The following is an 18,945-nucleotide window of genomic DNA, read 5'->3' as shown; positions in this document are numbered from 1 at the left end:
AAAATAATGCAACTTCCTACAGCAATGTTAACTGACTCACGGGGGCATAATGTATATAACATGGTGCAGATATCTGGAAAGCTATAATTCTTATGAAGAATTCTGGTATGCAAATCTGCATCAGTAGCCAATATTTATATGTACATAAGCAGGGCCTCTGTAACACAAAGCTGGGTGGATGAGAAATGTGAATTCATTCTTTCTTGATTGAAATCATTCACCCCAATGCTTCCTTTTGTTTCTTTTTTACTCTTTACGCATTCCATACTCCATGTGATACAATTGTCTTCATCACAGAAACTACAGTCCTGATTCTGAGTAAGGCCGATGGAAACGCCCATTGATTTCACTGGAAGGTTTGGGAGCTTAGTGCCTCTTGGGATCAGGACTGTGTGCTGCAGGACCAATCACCATTATTAAGGTCACAAAAGGAAACTATCCCAATGCATACGAAAGATAGGAAGCATGGTAAGAGACCACTCTGGCTTAACCAGATCTTCAACAAACTGAAACTCAAAAAAGAGTCATACAAGAAGTGGAAACGAGGTCAAATTACAAAGGATGAATATTTGAAAACAACAACACCACAAGCATTTAGGGACAAAATTAGGAAGGCCAAGGCACAAAACAAGATTGAACTAACTAGGGAGATAAAGGGTAACAAGACAAATTTTACAAACACATTAGAAGCAAAATGAAGAGTAAGGACAGGAGAGAAAGACAGTAACAGAAAATGCAGCAATGGCCAAAGCATTAAATATATGTTTTGTTTCAGTTTTCGCAGTAAAGGTTAGAATGGAGGACTAATATAGTGAATATCAGTATAAATGGGATAGGATCTGAGGCTGCAATAGGGAAAGAACAAGTTAAGAATTATTCAGACAAGTTAGATGTCTTCAAGTTGATAGAGGCTGATCAAATACATCCTAGAATACTTAAGGAACTGGCTGCAGAGCTCTCCGAGCCATTAGCCATTATCTTTGAGGATTCATGGAGGAAGGGAGAGATCCCAGAGGACTGAAAAAGTGCAAATATAGTACATATCTATAAAAAGAGGAATAAGAAAAGCCCAGGGAATTAAAAACCCAGTCAGCTTAACTTTTGTACCTGGAAAGATAATGATACAAATAATCAAACAATCAATTTGTAAGTACCTACAAGATAAGAAGGTGACAGTCAACATGGATTTGTCATGGACAAATCTTGTCAAACCAACCTAACATCCCTCTTTGATAAGGTAACAAGCCTTGTGGATGGGGAGAAGCAGTAGATGTGATATATTTCAACTTTTTAATAAGGCTATTGATACTGTCTCACATTACCTTCTCCTAAGCAACCTAAGAAAACATAGCCTAGACAAACCTACTATAAGGTGGTTGTACAACTGCTTGGAAACCAGACTCAGAGGTTAGTTATCAGTGGTTCAAAATGAAGCTGGAAAGGGCATATTCAGTGCGGTCCCATGGGGTTCTGACCTGGATCCAATTCTATTCAATATCTTTTATAATGATTTGGCTAATGGCATAGAGAGTATACTTAAGTTTGTGGATGATACCAAGCGGGGAGGGGTTGCAAGTGCTTTGGAGGACAGGAATAGAATTCAAAATGATCTTGACAAACTGGACAAATGGCCTGAAATAAACAGGATGAAATTCAATAAGGACAAATGCAAAGCACTACACTTAAGAAGCAATAATCCATTGTACAAATACAAAATGGTAAATGACAGCCTAGGAAGGAGTACTACAGAAAAGGATCTGGGGTTATAATGGATCACAAACTAAACAGGAGTCAACAATGTAATACTGTTTCAAAAAAAGTGAACATCATTCTGGGCTGTATTAGCAGGAGTGTTGTAAACAAGACACAAGAAGTAATTCTTCCACTCTACTCAGCACTTATAAGGCCTAACTGGAATACTGTGTCCAGTTCTGGGCACCATACTTTTGGAATGATGTGGACAAATTTGAGAAAGTCCAGAGGAGAACAACAAAAATGATTAAAAGTCTAGAAAACATGACCTATGAGAAAAGATTGGGAAAAAATTGGGTTTGTTTAGTCTGGAGGAAAAAAAGACTGAGTGGGGGACATAATAGTGTTCAAGTACGTAAAAGGTTGTTATAAAGAAGATGGTGATAAATTGTTCTTCTTAATCACTGAAGACAGCACAAGAAGCAATGGGCTTAAATTGCAGCAAGAGAGATTTAGGTTAGACATAAGAAAAAACCTCCTAACCGTAAGGATAGTTAAGCACTGGAATAAATTGCCTAGGGAGGCTGTGAAATCTCCATCACTGGAGGTTTTTAACAACAGGTTAGACAAACACCTCCTCAGGGATGGTCTAGATAACATTTAGTCCTGCCTCAGTACAGGGCACTGGACTAGATAACATATTGAGTCCTACATTTCTAGTCCTACATTTCTATGATTCTAAGATACCAGCTGGAATTCCACAGTTGGAGCTCTTACAGTATAGGGCCCTTATGTAATAATGTAGCTTCAGGGTCTCAGGCTGAAAAATAATCATCTTATTAGCTTTTATACAATATCAGATGCAGGGCTGCACAAGGATTTTTGGGGGGCCTAAGACAAAATCTGAAACTGAGGCCTCCCCCCCACCCTTCCAAAAAAATTACCACTTAGGGGAGGCCTCAGGTAGGTAGGTAGAGGAGTGTGTGTGTGTGTGTGTGTGTGTGTACCAAGCCTGCCCTGTACTCACCCCACAGCGGCAGCTCCTGTCCCATTGGGCTGGGCCCTGCTCCCCACTCTGGGCATTGCAACCCCATATGTCAGGTTGCAACATTGCTCACTGAAATTTGGCAGCCACCCCTCCGTCATGGATGGAGGGGCCACCGAGAGAAACCTGAGTGGTGCTGTGACCCTGTGCATCAGGTCACAGCAGTGCCACTCAGTTTGGGGGCCCTCTCAAACAGGGAGCCCAGGGCAAACCGTCCCTTTTGCGTGTGTCAACCCCCCCACCCAGGCAGACCTGATAAAATGTGTGTTCAAATTTTTGTCTGAGGTTTTGTAACCATTATGTTAATATATTAGGGTTGCCAACTGTCTAATTGCCCTGCCCCCTGCCCTCCCCCTCCCCCTCCCCCAAGGCCCTGCCCTGCCCCTTCTCCAAGGCTTTGCCCCCACTCTCCATCCCCTGTCGCTCGCTCTCCCCCACCCTCACTCACTTTCATCGGGCTGGGGCAGGGCGTTGGGGTATGGGAGGGGGTGAGGACTCTGGGCTAGGGGGTGGGGCCGAGGGGTTCGGAGTGTGGGAGGGGGCTCCGGGCTCAGCCTGGGGCAGGGGGTTGGGGTGCAGGAGGAGGTTCGGGGTGGGGGCTCTGGGAGAGAATTTGGGTGCGGGGGGGCTCAGGGCTGGAGCAGGGGGTTGGGCTGCGGGAGGGGGTGAGGGGTGCGGGCTCTGGGAGGGAGTTTGGGTGTGAGAGGGGGCTTGGGGCTGGGGCAGGGGGTGTGGGATGTGGGAGGAATTTTGAGTGCAGGAGGGGGCTCAGGGCTGGAGGTTAGGGTGCGGGATGCAGGCTGCAGCCGGGCGGTGCTTACCTCAGGCGGCTCCTGGAAGCTGCAGCATGTCTCTGCGGCTCCTAGGCTCAGGGGCGGCCAGGCGGCTCCGCACGCAGCCCCTGCCTGCAGGCACTGCCCCCGCAGCTCCGTTGGCCGTGGTTCCCACCAGTGGGAGCTGCGGAGTTGGCACTCGGGGCAGGGGCAGCACACAGAGACCCCCTAGCTGCCCTTGCACCTAGGAGCCAGACGTGCCAGCCACTTCCGGGAGCCGCGCGGAGCCAGGGCAGGTAGGGAGCTTGCCTTAGCCCTGCTGCACCACCGACCAGACTTTTGGCTTATCAAAATCTCCCAGATTGCGTTCAGTAGCAACCATGAGATTGAGGCCAATTCCGGGAGACTCTCGGCCAATCCAGAAGGGTTGGCAACCCTATAACATATGCCTTCAAATATTGTGATGAGGCCTAATATAGAATGGATTAAATAATAGGAAGCGTGACTGGTGTGTTATACTATAAAACATTTCTCATAATGAGTCTGAGATGGCAGCATTACTACTGAGCCGTGAGCTATGTTGGCCATTCCAAATGAAGGCTTAAAAAAAATTGCTACTTCTCCATCATCTAGTTTGCTTATGCCACATAGTTTACAGGCAGATAGGTTTAGAAATGGTTTAGAGGTTTTAAAAGTGTATTAGGATTGTGTTTTTAAGCCTTGCCATCTTTAAAACCAGATGCCGTAGTTACCACGAGACCAACGCTACAAAGCTAGAGAGAGAGAAATGATAATGAACGGATTATTGAAACCACTAAAAATTATTTAAAATAGTATTTTTAAAGTAGTAATGTCACAGTTCAAGATCTGAGTGCTGTATCTCAATGGAAAGTAGGGAATTCTAGTTCTCCAGCGGGATCGAAGCTCTTATACCTAATACTGATGGTTCAAAAGATACTAGATCATAAACCTGTCACAACTAGAAGACTGAATATTGCCAGTACTGAGTCTCAGTGCACTGTAATCTTTTTGACAAATCTCTCCTTGTTGTGGGTGTAAAACGTTTTTGTGGGTGTTTTTTTTTAAATTCATAGCTGTTGGAAAGCTGCCCATAGTTGGAATGTTAGAATAGTCGCAGCAAAGATGGATTAGTGATCAGAATACAGGTGAAATAGTCAAGTTGTAAGATAAATGAAATCTACCCCGTGGTTCTATGATTTACCCCATAAATATTTCCATTACATATGTGCACAGTACTTGAATGTTTGACTCATCAGTAGCTATCTGGCTATACATGCTGATTATACACACATTGCTCGCTCTTTAAAATTTTTCCAATTTTGTCTTAAATGTGGTTTCCTTAAAAACTTGCTGAATAACCATAGTTGCCTCAGTGTTTGCAGTATTACCCACAATCCTCTGTAGTGTGAAATTCATCCATGTGAAGAGGGCCAGCACAAGCCCTATATACTACATAAGCTGTAGGAATATCTAGGGAACAGCTGCTAATAGTGAGAAATAATACAGACACAATTATATCTGCTATGATAAATATTTATAAGAGAGATAAAACTTTATGCTTTAGGGCATAAGCCAACCACTGATTGCCTGGAAGAAAATATTAGGAAAAAACTTCTCCTATAGGGAGCTTATTTCAAAATTGTCTGTCAAAATTATGGAGTTTTTTAGACCCTTCCGCATGAGCCAATTTGTATAGCCCAGTGTTAGAACAAGACTAAATGGATCATGGATCTGATCTGATATGGCAATTCTTATGTTCCTAACCCTATTTAGTTACCTAAGGCATGGGTTTCTACCCTGGGGGTTGTGACTCTCAGTAGGATCTTGAACAAATGCCAGGGAGTCCGAGCTACCCTATCCTTCCCACATTACCAAATGGCAGAGGGGGCCTGGCTAGATCCCAGCTGGATAAAAAAGGGGTGCTCTGGTAGGGAAAAGTTGAGATCTAAGGCAACTAACTAGCGGGGTTTTTTAAATGGATGATTATTGTACATTGTAATAGTGGCCAGCAGTTCCTGTTATTCCTTTACATTCCCCTTTTTTCAGCTGATCAAAATTTTTCTTCAAACAAATGCCTTGTGAGTTGAAAGTTTGTGAATTTTGTAATGGTGAATGTCTCTAGAGAGTGTGAACAAAATTAACACCACCACTATGAGCTATGGGAGAACTCCAAAACACTTTCCCTGTGTGCTCTAATGAAAATGCTTGTGTTCAAAAAGCTCAAAAAACTAAAAAAATGGCTAAAGCCTTAAACTTCACATTTTTGGCTATTGTTTTGTCCAATCTGTACATTGACCCTATAGATTGTGATTGAGTTGCCAGTAATAGCGGGCGGGAGCGGGAGTTTGTACAATGTGTAACCCACTGTGTAAAATTAATCCCATGTAAAATGATGCTGCCTTTACAAGGCCACAGAGGAAACGTTGCAGGATTTTTTAAGTTAATTGTTGGAAGACATAGACAATGTGCAGTAGAGAATAAATGGTTTCATTCTCCAGGGCATAATAAATGTAGCATCTTGTACAAAAATCATAAATTCTCCCACAGTTGGTGATGTTTAACGAAACTGTATTACAGGTCTCCCAGGTTTCAAGACTCGGTCGATTCTTCCACTTTGTGCATGAATGGAAGTCACCCAGCTCAGCACATTAAGCAAGAGTGCCCAGGTGATTATAAGGTTCTTTCGGAGGTTTCTGCACATAGAAGGACTACAGAGGGAATGGAGCTGCGAGCCTCTGGTAGTCTGCATCCTGAAATAGACCTAATGAATAATAGCTTTACAAATTCACTTTCATCATACTTGTTTAATAATGAACATAGCTCCTCCCTGGGTTCATTGTCCTTTGGCAGTCCTCAGCATTCAGCCAGGCTACAATCAAGCAACCTGAAGAAAAGATGCATCTCTGTTATGCCATCTTCAGCTGAAGGAATTGATATTACAGCTATTATCCGCACGTCGCAGACATCACTGGTCACCTGCGTGAATGGTCTGCGGACTAATTCGGCTGGCATTTCCTCTCATCCTGTGGAGATCAGTCACCACAGTGCTCAGAAATCTTCTCGTCACCAGTCTTGCTCTCAGCCTGGGAACACTTGCAGTCTTCCTTCTCCTTCAGCATGCCTTGTACCTATTTCCACTGAATGTGACAGAGGTGACTGTGATCCGCTACAAATGCAGCAAATAGAGGAAAATGCAAGTCTTAACCTTATGATGAATGGTACTAGTATTCCTCAGCAAGACGCCTCGCACAGCAGCCAGAAGGTGAGTTTCTTAAAACAAGAACCGGTCGATGATTATTCCTCTAACACAGATCTCTTTCGGCATCGTCAGGGGCTGCCGCCGCCGCCTTATCATTTACACCAGCAGCTAAGCCAGACTCAAGGGACATTGCCTCATTTACACGTCTCCGTGTCTCCAAAGTCCCTTCAGCCCAGTGAAGGAGATGAACAAGAGATCTGCAATGGCAAACAGGTCTGTCGGTGGATTGACTGCAATGCCACTTATGACCAACAAGATGAACTGGTCAGACACCTAGAAAAAACACACATTGACCAGAGGAAGGGAGAGGACTTTACTTGCTTCTGGGCAGGCTGTGTCCGTCGGTATAAGCCTTTCAATGCTCGTTACAAACTGCTGATTCATATGAGGGTTCATTCTGGAGAAAAACCAAACAAGTGTATGGTAAGTCTGGAATCTGTTTATTTGAACAGAAACATGTTACTCTGCTCACTCACTGGCTCTCTCTCTCTTCAATATTATTCAAATATAATTATTGTACTTTCCTGTAGCTTGGTTTGTTCTAAGGAGAATTGGGGAAGGAACTTAATTTTAAAGGAAATGTTTGAGTAATAAATATTGTAGCTCTTGGAAAAGAGATTCAGTCCCCTTATATGAAAGCTTAACTTTAATACAACGGTTTATTTTTTAATATTCATTAAAGCATTAATAAAATGACGATCAAAGCCAGCAGCAGTCATTTAACGTAAAATAAGGGTCACTGAGCCTCGGGTGACATTTTAAATAAAGAAACGTAAAACTCATCTAATTAAATTCTTTTCATTCCTCCTCCTCAACAATAACCCATGGAGTTAATAGTGCAAAAGTTTGAGATGGTAGTTGGGAAAAGAAAAAGAATCATATTAAGGATTTAAAATGGTTAAAAAATCAGAATAGCTTGAGATTTTCTCAGGTTGTTAGGGGTTGGTTTTAGGGGGTTGGTTTTGTTTTTTGAACTTGCAAAATAGAGTGTTCTAAAAAAAATAAAACCCTTTGTTCTCCTCTGACCAAGCTATTGTAAACAACATCAGCATTCCAAAAAGAGGATCTTGAGAACAGCACTGTCTGTTCATCTGCACCCTATGACGATAATATGGCCAAATTAAAATAAAAGTTAATGACTTCCATAGAGCTTTCCATATGTAGGGAGGAGTAATAATATAAGACCTTGAATAGACTAGATAAAACTAAGCAAGTTTGACATGAGCTTCCAAACTGAGCCATGAGATTTTCAAAGCTTTCTTTGTGTACTGCTGTTAAAAAAAAAAATCAAAGGAATAATTGCACCAGCAGGTCATGGCAGTCAATTGACACAATTTCCCCCCATTATTGTATTGGTAGCAAAATCTTATAGCGAGAAATACTTGTAAGAAGGTTAGGCCAGGATGAAGTCCATTATGGCGCATGTGTGTGTATATATGATAAGAGCATATATATATATATATATTTGGTGATAGAAATGTCTCAAGGCCTTGTGTCAAGTATTAATGATGGGTTGGAGGGGAGGAAAAGTAATATGCAACATTTCTTGCTTTGCCAGAGAATAATGCTATATCACCTTAACAACTTTTCATTTGCCTTAGATATCTTAATAATGTTATTTTAATATTAGTATTATTCAATAAGTATTCCGTATAACCATGTATATGGAATAACAGTGGAAATAGTGAGGCATCATTATCTAGTTGCTTGAGGTAAAATGGCACATTTTAAGAGTGACAACTGCATCTGTCTAATTTATCAATCAAGAGTACTTATACAAATAATTACCTTCTGCCTCAGTTTCATAGGTAGCACCAACATCTCTTGTAAAAGCACTGAGGAATTTAAACTCCTTTCAGTTATTTTTATTGCCATAAATGTTAAAAGAACAATGAAAACCCCTTTCTTATAAATAAAAATGTAATGAAACTGCTAAACCATCTGGATTTCTCAGTGGAACTGGCTTTTTAATCACTTACAAAGAAATGAAAACAATCTTTCCTCTTCATTTCTTTCAGGCTTTTTTAAGGAAAATGATAAAATGGGGAAAGTTGGTTAGCTTTTCTATGATGATGAAAGACATAGTAGAGAGTGCTAGATTTACTCAGGCAGGAGATGGAAACCCTTTTTCATTTTCGCTAAGATGCATATTTGACAGCTATTGTATAGCAGATTTCTAATGTTACATTCCCAGTCAGTGTTTGTATAGGAGTCTGTGTATACCACAGAAGTTAGTTCATGTAACACTAAAAATTTCCTCCTTTCAGTCACTTTGTTAGTCTGCATTAAATAATTGGCTATTGACAACATCTCAAGAATTTAGTGTTGTGAAAGGCCCGATGAAAACCTGCATATCGGACATGCTGGAAATATGTATGTAGTCTTGGCATGTAAATATATAAAGCGCTGTTTCATTACAGCTGACAGTGTAATCACTCCAATACTCTGTGTGCCCCAGAGAGACTTAAGAGCATAACGTCACATGAGCAGTTAACTCCTTCCATGGCCAGAACAAAAATAGTGACTATCAGCAGGTAATAATAATTGAGACCTGGAGTCCTGTGCTATAGTAAAACCAGACCTTTGGGGCACATTAAAAATGCATCTTTTTTGCAAGTCTAGCTTCCTGCTGTTGAAAACACTTGATCTAGCAGTGCAATATCTGAAGCCACAGACTCGTCTCCTTAAAATTATTATCCACAAACGGGGATCATTTGCCTGCTGAATTACATTCCATTTTTTCAAAAAGATTTCTTTGTGTTTTCTTTGTGCTTTGATGTTATGCCATTTTACATTATTGGTTATCTTTTGATGGGGTAATAACTGTGCAGTTACCCCTGGAAATTAATAAGGCAATTCATTTTGCATCAATTGAGGTTTTAGATTTTGTTTTGTGGATTGCCCTGTTCAGTAACTTTGCATCTCTTGGTATTTGTAGTGGGGATTTTCTTTCATTGCTTACAATTACCCATTGTGCACACTTCTACTTACTTTTTGAGGCTGCTGATTTTCTTCTTTCTTTTGCCTGGTAAGATTGCTGGCTAAATAGGTATTGAGACTGTTTGAGGCAGTTAGCACAAATAGCACTCAATCCATATAAATAAAAGTTTTCTTCCATGTAAAATTATTAATTTCTTATGACAGGCTTTGCTACTATGTACTGTAATAGACAAAGGAATTTTGGAATTCAAGCCACTTGAGAACAGGAAATACATGAGACGTTTTGATTGAAAAGTAAATGGTCCACTAAAACTGCAGTTAATCCTTTTATTATCTTTCCAACAGCAGTTTCCACAATACTTTCATGAGGTAAGCTTCCTCCAGTCCAACTGTAACACTCTCATCATTACAGCTGGTTTAAATTTAGCTAGCATGCTTCTTTCTCTACTACCAACGGTCGAAAGGCAAAACGACATCCGCTGTAGAGGAACTACTGAGATTCTGGGTACTTCTTGTGCTTTCTGCATTTTGTTGCCAAAACCTGTACTCTGAGTATTCTCCTTTCCTATTCAGTTAAATGTTCTAATTAAGCTGTGTCTTCTCTTCATTGTGTTCCTTGTGTTTGATTTTTCCTTGGGCTCTGCAAGTAGTCTAAAGGAAACTACCTAATCTCTCTGCAATATCCTGTTATGTTTCATACTTAACTCATGTTATTTTAGTTTTATTAAATTTGGGGTTCATCTGCATTATAATCAAAAATATATCCAACAAAAATAATGATGCAATGTACTTAAGACTTCAACTTTTGAAGATTAATTTCATGCTTTTTTAGATTTGATGTCCCAGACAATTGGAATTTTGATTGTCTGAGACAGCAAAAATTAGCAAGCTTAAATGGTTTTCATTTAAAAAAAATATTTCTCATAGCTGCATCTTTTGTTGTCTTTCAGTTCTACCGGCATTTTGGTGTATGGAATAATAGTGATCCCTAAATACTGTAGACTAACCATAAATCCCTGTATGAGAATGTAAATATACGGCTGCTCGTTTAGTCTTGTTAGGCCTCGATTGTTTGATTTGGATAAAACCACTAGTGGGTCATCTCTTTCAGTCCCTCTTGTATGGTGACAACTTCATAAAAAATAGACAAGGCTACCATCGCTCTGTGTGTGTGTGTGTGTGTGTGTGTGTGACAACTTCATAAAAAATAGACAAGGCTACCATCTGTGTGTGTGTGTGTGTGTGTGTGTGTGTTTTCAAGGAACCCAATTTTCAAACTTGGGCAACTAAGAGTGAAGAGAAATAAGAAAATCTCATTTCTACTTATGCAATTTATTTGTGTTTATAGAAACTAGGCATCATAAATCATGGTGCTCCTGTAAACCACCAGTGATAATGGCTTGACAGGTGGCCTGTCTCTCAATCATTAACATCTCTAGTTCACTTACCTTAAAGAAGCAAACTATGTAGCCTGTTGTTTTCACTCGTGCTTTCTCTTGTCCAACCCCGTCCACATCTTGTTCCTTCTTTGATTGCAAGCTCTTTGGAGAAGACACTCTCTTTTATTTTATGTATGTACTGTATGCAGTGCACAAGGGGGGGACAAACAGGCATGACCCCCCACCTCCAATAATTGGCAGGGGCACAGAACTCCTCCATTCCCAAGGCCACAGCAGATAGAGAGAGCTCCTCTGGCCCAGTGGCTCAGTGGGGGCACAGAACATGCCCCCCAAAACCAGTGAAATTTTAAATTCCTGAGCATACCCTTGGGCCTGGCCTGGCTGGGGTCTTTGGTTGCAACTGTTGAACCAAAAAAAAATGTATTTATATTGTTAATAATTAGCCCTTTTAATCGAAACATAGTAACTTGTTAATCAGTTCACACGGGGTAGGTATTATAATGGCCTCATTACAGATAGGGAAACTGAGGCACAAAGAAGTTAAATGATTTGCCTAAGTGCACCTAAAGAATATGCATCAGGGGCAGCATTAGAACTCAAGAGTTCCTGGCCCCAGATCTTGTGCTCAGGCCACTACATCACATAAGCTAACCATCTACCTCTTTAAAATTGCTACCCATGTTGCAGTTCTCTGTACGAACAGCAATATAAATAAGTAACTGTACTACTAGACTTTCTCTATGTATTTTGTATGGGTGATTTAGAATTTCACAGGCCTTTTAAAACTTTAAGCATCAAAAGGGCCTGATACATTTGGTAACTAATCAGGGGTTTTAACTTGATTACTACACCTGTGCTGAGTGGGGCATTCTAAGCAGATTCATACTGCTAGCCGCCAATGGGAAATCTATGATCTCAGCAGACAGTGAGTAGTTGCCAACAGCAGCCAATGAGGAATCTGTTTTGATCAAAATGCAGCAAGGTGTGTTGGGTACTGTAGTCTCTATAGGCTGACAATCCTTCATCAGCAGGGAAATTCTCTACTTGTGCATGCAATTACCTGATTTACACAACGATATGTGCATTGATATGGTGTGTAGTTTAAGGAAACTCAGGTCCACATCCTTTCTGTAACTCAGTTCCTTCATCTGTAAAATGAAGCTAATGCTGACCTATCTTAAAGAAGTGTTGTAAGGACTATTTCATTTATGTTTGTAAAGTGTTTCCAGATCTCTGAATGAAGGGTGTTTTGGGAGCACAGAACAATAATGCACAGATGCCAGTGATAGTATTTTCAGAAATGCTAGGGTTGGCCTAACTTTGCTGCCATTAAAGTCAATGGTAAAAACCACTTACTCTACCCAAGAGTATAACCACATTCCCAGAAGTCCTTTTTTTATTGAATCTGACATACACATCTCCCATACAGCACTTCCTGATGCTGTCTAGGAACTGGAGGGTTAAGAGCTTTGTGTGGTGAGGAGGAGGAGGACAGCAAGTCAGTGGCTTGGTGATGATACTAAGTGTATTTGTTTATTTAAACCACTGCAGATTGTCTGACGTTACAGATAGTCTTGAATGCACTGAAAGATTGGACAGCAGGATGGCACATGAAATTTAACTTTGATGCACATAAGCAAGTCTGAACTTTTTATATGCTATACATGGTTGAGCTCTGAATTTGCAGGGTCCTGTGAAGCAAATGGTTTAGAAGTGATTGTGTGTAGTTGGCTCAATGAGGGTGATCATTGTGATCAGAGGCAATTAAAAAGAAAATGAAATTCTTTGGTGCATTAAAGAAAGAGAAGATAGTACAGACAATATTTTTGTCCTAAAAGGCTTGGGACCTATCTACTTGAAGGACCACCTCTGTCCTCGAGCTGTACTGCCATAGGTACAGTCAGCAGAGGTTCTTGTGCTGGATTCCCCTCGACTTCTATGAAGGTCCTCAGCTTTGGAACCAGCTTCCCTCTTTGGGCCAAAATAGCCATAATTTGTTGACCTTCAGGGCATGCATGCATCTATTTGATCAGGCTGATGCAGAGGGAGCGGTTTGAATGGGGTTAGATGTGCGTAGGGTGGGATTTATGGGACCTCTACAAGAAATTGAGTTTTGGTGGCTGTTATGAGGTTGGCTGCCAATTGTTATCTGTGTTCCTCTCATTTGTATCAGGACACCTAGGGTTTTGGATAGGTGCCTCTCTCTTTACATTTGCATAAATCTACATTAATCTAAAAAAATCGATTCTAACTGCCACCGTTTAACACCCTCTTCTAAGGGACTGTGTTCAACTTTGGTCATGCTACCTTCAGAAAGTGACATAGATGATTGAAGAGATCAAGAGAAGGGTAATAAGGAAGGTTAGAGGTACAGCATGGGACTTTCATAAGAATTATTCCTTTCATAAGGAAGAAGACTCTATTTGCATGGATCTTTATTTCAATTGACTTGATCAAATTATTCAGGGGTTAGGAGGGCATAGTTAAAATATAAGTCACTCCATTCATTTGCTATCTATATGTCGGTCGGGCTGCGATGTTTATGCAGAAACAATCACCATGGCATGTAGGCATTACTATTGACTCTTCATGAGAGAACAAGAAAACATTTATGAAAATAAATTCAGTGCATTTAGAATCACTAAAAGGAAATACCACTCTAATAGAGTGTGTACTCAATCTGTGAAACTCACTGTTATAAGACATAGTCAAATCAGATATTGTGGCTGGGTTTTTAAAGGGCTGCATAACTTCCTGACCACTAATAAAGTTTGTAGTTATGCAGTCTAAAAACAGGAGTAATGAAGTACAGTTGTATAGGAGGTAAGCTGATCACCTGATGGGTTCAAGGATGGAATTTTACCTCTCTGTACCACATTGCACAGTTGGCATGGTATATATGAGGAGGGGGAGGTCATTTTCCTTCAAAGCAGCAAATCTTAGTCAGAAAACTAAATGCTTCAGGATGCTGAAAAAGTGTAACCAATGGCCTGGTCCAGTATGGGGATTTTAATGAATAGGGATTTTAATGTTCTCCCCAGTTACTGTGCCATTTGTCACTCCCATGTCATATGCAAAAGTGAACTAGTCACTCCAGAACTCTCCTCCAACATTGACCAGAGTCATTCAAGCTCATTTTCTGATAATATAGGGTAAACTATGCCCAGAGTCAAATCTTAAAATATATTAGCTGCAGCCTGCCATCTCTGGCTGCCAAAATTCCAGGCAGTGCTCCCAATCCTCCTTGGAAAATTTCTCCTAGGCTCTCTTTACCTCCCTTTGCCCAACTGGCATGCAAAAATAACATCTCACTGTCATTATCCACTTGTCACACAGAACTCAGGGTACAGTGATGCTTTCTCATTGTAAGACGCTAGGAATTATTTGCAGCTCTGCTATGGTCAGACTCTGGGTGATATTCCAAACACAGATTCATTTGAAGCCCACTCTTAGCACAGATCCACAGACCTCTTGAGGGGAGTCTCCTTTTGAAGATATCCTGGAACCAGCCTCCAACTCCCAATTCATTCCAGCTGCAATATCACAATATCAGTTTCTTTGCAACCCAGATCAATGGATTGGACCAAATGGTCACATCTGAGGATGCAAAAGTTGAAAGTCCTTCCCAATTCCAAGCAGCTGGTTTGCAATAACTTTTAAAGATTTTAGCCTAGCTCACTATTTCCCATGTTTCTCTCTGTGCATCTCTTCTGGGATTGAATTGCCCGCCAGTTTCACTATATGAATCTGCCCAATGGTAAAGATCAAGTGATACAACCTAAAGTAATCAGTTTTATTCCTCATCTAGTCATAAGTATTGCAAAGCAGTAAATATAATTGTGAGTTTTCTGTTCTTTATAGGAAAGTCTTAATATTATAAAAATACCTAAAAGATATGTCCAACAGTTGAGTCCCAGAAGTGTAATTTAGCTGAGTGTCAACAGCATTTCAATAAGGCAGATTTTCTGTAGAAGGTCCAGTTAAGAAGGCTATTCATAGTGAGTTGAGCAGAGTGCAATAACCTTCAACCTGGAAGCAATGTGAGCGTACTCGTATTATCAAAAATAATTTCACATCCTTGTTTAGTCTTGCATCTGAATATTATTAATTTTTAAATACAGAGGTTGATAGGCTTTAAAATTCTAAGCTCTTAAATAAAGCATTAGGGAATGTATCCCTGAGGTTAGGTGCTTTGCCTTACTTGATTTCAAAGCATGTGCTCGGTGGGGATTATTAAAAATGGCATGAGATTCTTCTGAAATTTCAGCGATTTAGCCTTTTTAAAAACCAGTTAACCTCAAAGGACAAAAAATAGCTTGGATCACCTGACTGAGGGCTTGGTCAAATTAAAAAACAGTAAAATTAAATATTGTTAAAAAATTTGTCAACAATATACTCATTAACATCTCTTATTAGGCCAGTACATTTTAATGCTGTGTATTATGAAATATGTCATTTAATAATTATGCTAATCTGCATTTGCAGTCAGCACAAAGGCCTTATAGTGTAGTCTCAAGGGAGAAGGAGGAATTTAGTGCACATCAAAAACTTTATACAGTAATATATATAGTTGGATCTCAGTTCTAAAAAGAGATATTATTGTTATTTCAGGAAAAGCCAGCAATAGCTGGCCTTTTAACAATCTTATGAGAAATAAAAACCAATGGTTGTCAGAGCATGATCTTTGTATCTGTGTACAGCTCACGGTGGGCCAATTCTAATACTCTTATACTGAGTAGTACTTTATTGGACAAGTAGTTGCGTAGATTTCAATGGGGCCACTTGTCAGGTAAGGATGGGATTCACAAAGGTATTTAGGCGCCTAACTACCACTTTGAATTCAAGGTGCTATTCAGAATGAGTAAATGTGTCAGAATCTGACCCTCTGTGTCTTTTGGCAAAACCCCTATTCCAAAGTTACCAAAAGCATCCATCAATTTTGGATAGCTCTTTTTGGGGAAGGGCGCAGATTAATAGTGCACCTAGATGCTAAGCACCAATGAAATTCAGGTTCTAGATGTCTCAGATTAGGCATCCAATAATTGAATCACTGAAACTCAGTGGACACTTCTGGAAATTTTTGGAATTAGCCTTTCTGTCCCTGAGATTCCCCCAATGTAAAATGGGATTAATAATATTCATGGCACAGGGGTGTTGTGAGGACTAAAGAATGCAATGTATTTTTATTATTATCATGCATTGCATTAATGGGCCTAATAATAATAATAATAGATCTATAATAACACTTTGTGCCTCAATAGCTCCTTTCATTTAAGGATCTCAAAGTGCTTTACAAACAATAATTAATCCTCACAATGGTGATAATTGTTACCACTTCACAGGTAGATAAACTCAGGCACAGATTCTGGGCTAAATTCTGCTCCCGTTTACACAAGTGTGAATCCAGAATTACTCTGAATTTATACCTGTTCAAATGAGATCAGAATATGGCCCAGAGAGCTTCACCTACAGCTTGCTCTGAGTCACACTGAGCCCTTGGCAGAAATGGGAAGAGAAAGAATTAGTTTCTCTTTAATTGTTTTCTCTTCCACCTATTTCTTAAGCGTGCTTTGGGACCTGATCCTGTAAACGCTTATTCACACAAAGAGCCCCATCCACTTCTGTAGCATTATTCATGTAAGTGAGGTTTGCAGGATCAAGCTTTTGTTTGGCTGTGTGGCGGCTTTTGAAGACAATACTGTAGCTATCAACTGATCTGACTCTGTATAATGTCTTCAGGACACCTGTATTTTTTGTGTAGAAAGGTAACTCTCAGGGTATGGTGGGCAGTTTTTTTTTTTGCTGAGATGCATATTAAATAGCTATACATTTACATCACAGACATCTGTCATTGCCTGCCTTTTCTATTCACATCTCTGTGCTAGTCACTGAACCAAAGAACAATGCGAGTTTTATTTCTGAGACTGGACTTGCTGTCTATAGCAGTGTGCCCTCTGGCTTTCATATTTTTATTGTTGTGCATAGATAACATGTGTGAGGAGATCCCACAGTCAGGTACAGCATAACTGCAATATTAAATAATTGATCCTGATCTTTCTTTTGAAACTGCATCCAAAGCATTCAAAAGTGGGAAATGGAAAAAGCATGTTCTCATAATCCTGCTCAGTAAAGTTTGCACAACTGCTCTTTGTTTCATCATCCCAACAATAAATCTTTCATTTTTGCCAATTGAGAATGCCTACCAAATCTGCAAATGATTACTTCCCTGAATTGTGTTGGTATTCTTGCAATACATTTTTCTTACATGGGTAATGATAAAATAGGAGTCCATCAAAAATATTTTATTACCTGGCTGAGAGCCTTTTATGAAGCACTTTTGATGCAGGGAGATGCTTCCAAGTGTTTTAGAACCAATGCTTACAACTTTCCTTTAACCCCTGCAATGAGGTCAGGCAAGCAAAAACATTCCCTGGGAATGTCAAAAGCAACGTTAGTCAATCAGTGACCGGTAGAACATCAGTCTTGGGTATCAATTTAACCAGCAGCCCCTGGACTGGGAGTAAGAGCGTGTTGCTTCAACATGTATTTGTAAAGGGTAGTTTGTTACTGTTAGATTATAAGGCTGATGAATGTCAGACTGGTGGGAACCTTGTAAAACTAATCTGCTATGTCCATATTGATATAATTTCTGTGTGTGTGTGTGTGTGTGTGTGTGTGTGAGTGTGAGAAAGAATACACACACAATAAATATACAATACCTATCTATACCTATGTATAAAATACAGTATCTGTATGTATAAGAGACGGAGGAAGCATTGTTGATGTCCTAACCAATGGCTTGGAAGACAGGAGCCTGGTCTACACTACGAGTTTAGGTCGACTTTAGCTGCGTTAAGTCGACTTAAGCCTGGACACGTTTACACGACGAAGCCCTTTCTTTCGACTTAAAGGGCCCTTTAAACCGGTTTCTTTACACCACCTCGACGAGGGGATTAGCGATAAAATCGGCCTTATGGGGGTCGGAATTGGGTAGTGAGGACGGAATTCGACATTAGTGGCCTCCGGGAGCTATCCCACAGTGCTTCATTGTGACCGCTCTGGACAGCACTCTCATCTCAGATGCACTGGCCAGGTAGACAGGAAAAGCCCCGCGAACGTTTGAATTTCATTTCCTGTTTGCTCAGCGTGGAGAGCACAGGTGACCATGCAGAGCTCATCAGCACAGGTAACCGTGATGGAGTCCCAGTCCCAGTCCCAGGATCGCAAAAGAGCTCCAGCCTGGACCGAACGGGAGGTACGGGATCTGATCGCCATCTGGGGAGATGAAGCAGTGCTGGCCGAACTCCGAAACAGTAAAAGAAATGGCAAAACATTAGAAAAGATCTCCAAGGCCATGAAGGACAGAGGCCATAACAGGGACGCACAGCAGTGCCGCGTGAAAATTAAGGAGCTAAGGCAAGCCTACCACAAAGCCAGAGACGCAAACGGAAGGTCCGGGGCTGAGCCGCAAACATGCCGCTACTACGAGGAGCTGCATGCCATTCTAGGGGGTGCAGCCACCAGTAGCCCAAGCGTGTGCTATCAGTCCCTCTCTGGAGACAGGGAAGCGGGTTCGGCGGACGAGGAAGATGAGGATGGAGAGAACATCATAGATAGCTCACAGCAGCAAGGAAGCGGAGAAACCAGTTTCCCCAACAGCCAGGATATGTTTGTCACCCTGGACCTGGAACCAGTAACCCCCGAACTCACCCAAGACCCTGTGGGCACACAGGGGACCTCTGGTGAGTGTACCTTTGTAAATATTACACATGGTTTAAAAACAAGCGTGTTTAATGATTAATGATTAATTTGCCC

The 18,945-nt window shown here is 40.8% G+C and overlaps 1 protein-coding gene across 1 annotated transcript in view; it reads left to right on the top strand.

The window, feature by feature from the left end:
- GLIS1 (GLIS family zinc finger 1) overlaps positions 1-18,945 on the top strand; it is a 287,901-nt gene that overhangs the window by 141,482 nt on the left and 127,474 nt on the right. Inside the window, exon 4 of the mRNA XM_065409869.1 lies at positions 6,109-7,213. Coding sequence (XP_065265941.1) covers positions 6,109-7,213 — 1,105 coding nt within the window. The remainder of the gene's footprint in view (positions 1-6,108; positions 7,214-18,945) is intronic.

The sequence above is a fragment of the Emys orbicularis genome, chromosome 8 (genome assembly GCF_028017835.1).
Source record: "Emys orbicularis isolate rEmyOrb1 chromosome 8, rEmyOrb1.hap1, whole genome shotgun sequence".
Lineage (NCBI taxonomy): Eukaryota > Metazoa > Chordata > Testudines > Emydidae > Emys > Emys orbicularis.
The sequence above is the reverse complement of the archived record's forward strand: the minus strand, read 5'-3'. Positions and strand labels throughout refer to the sequence as shown.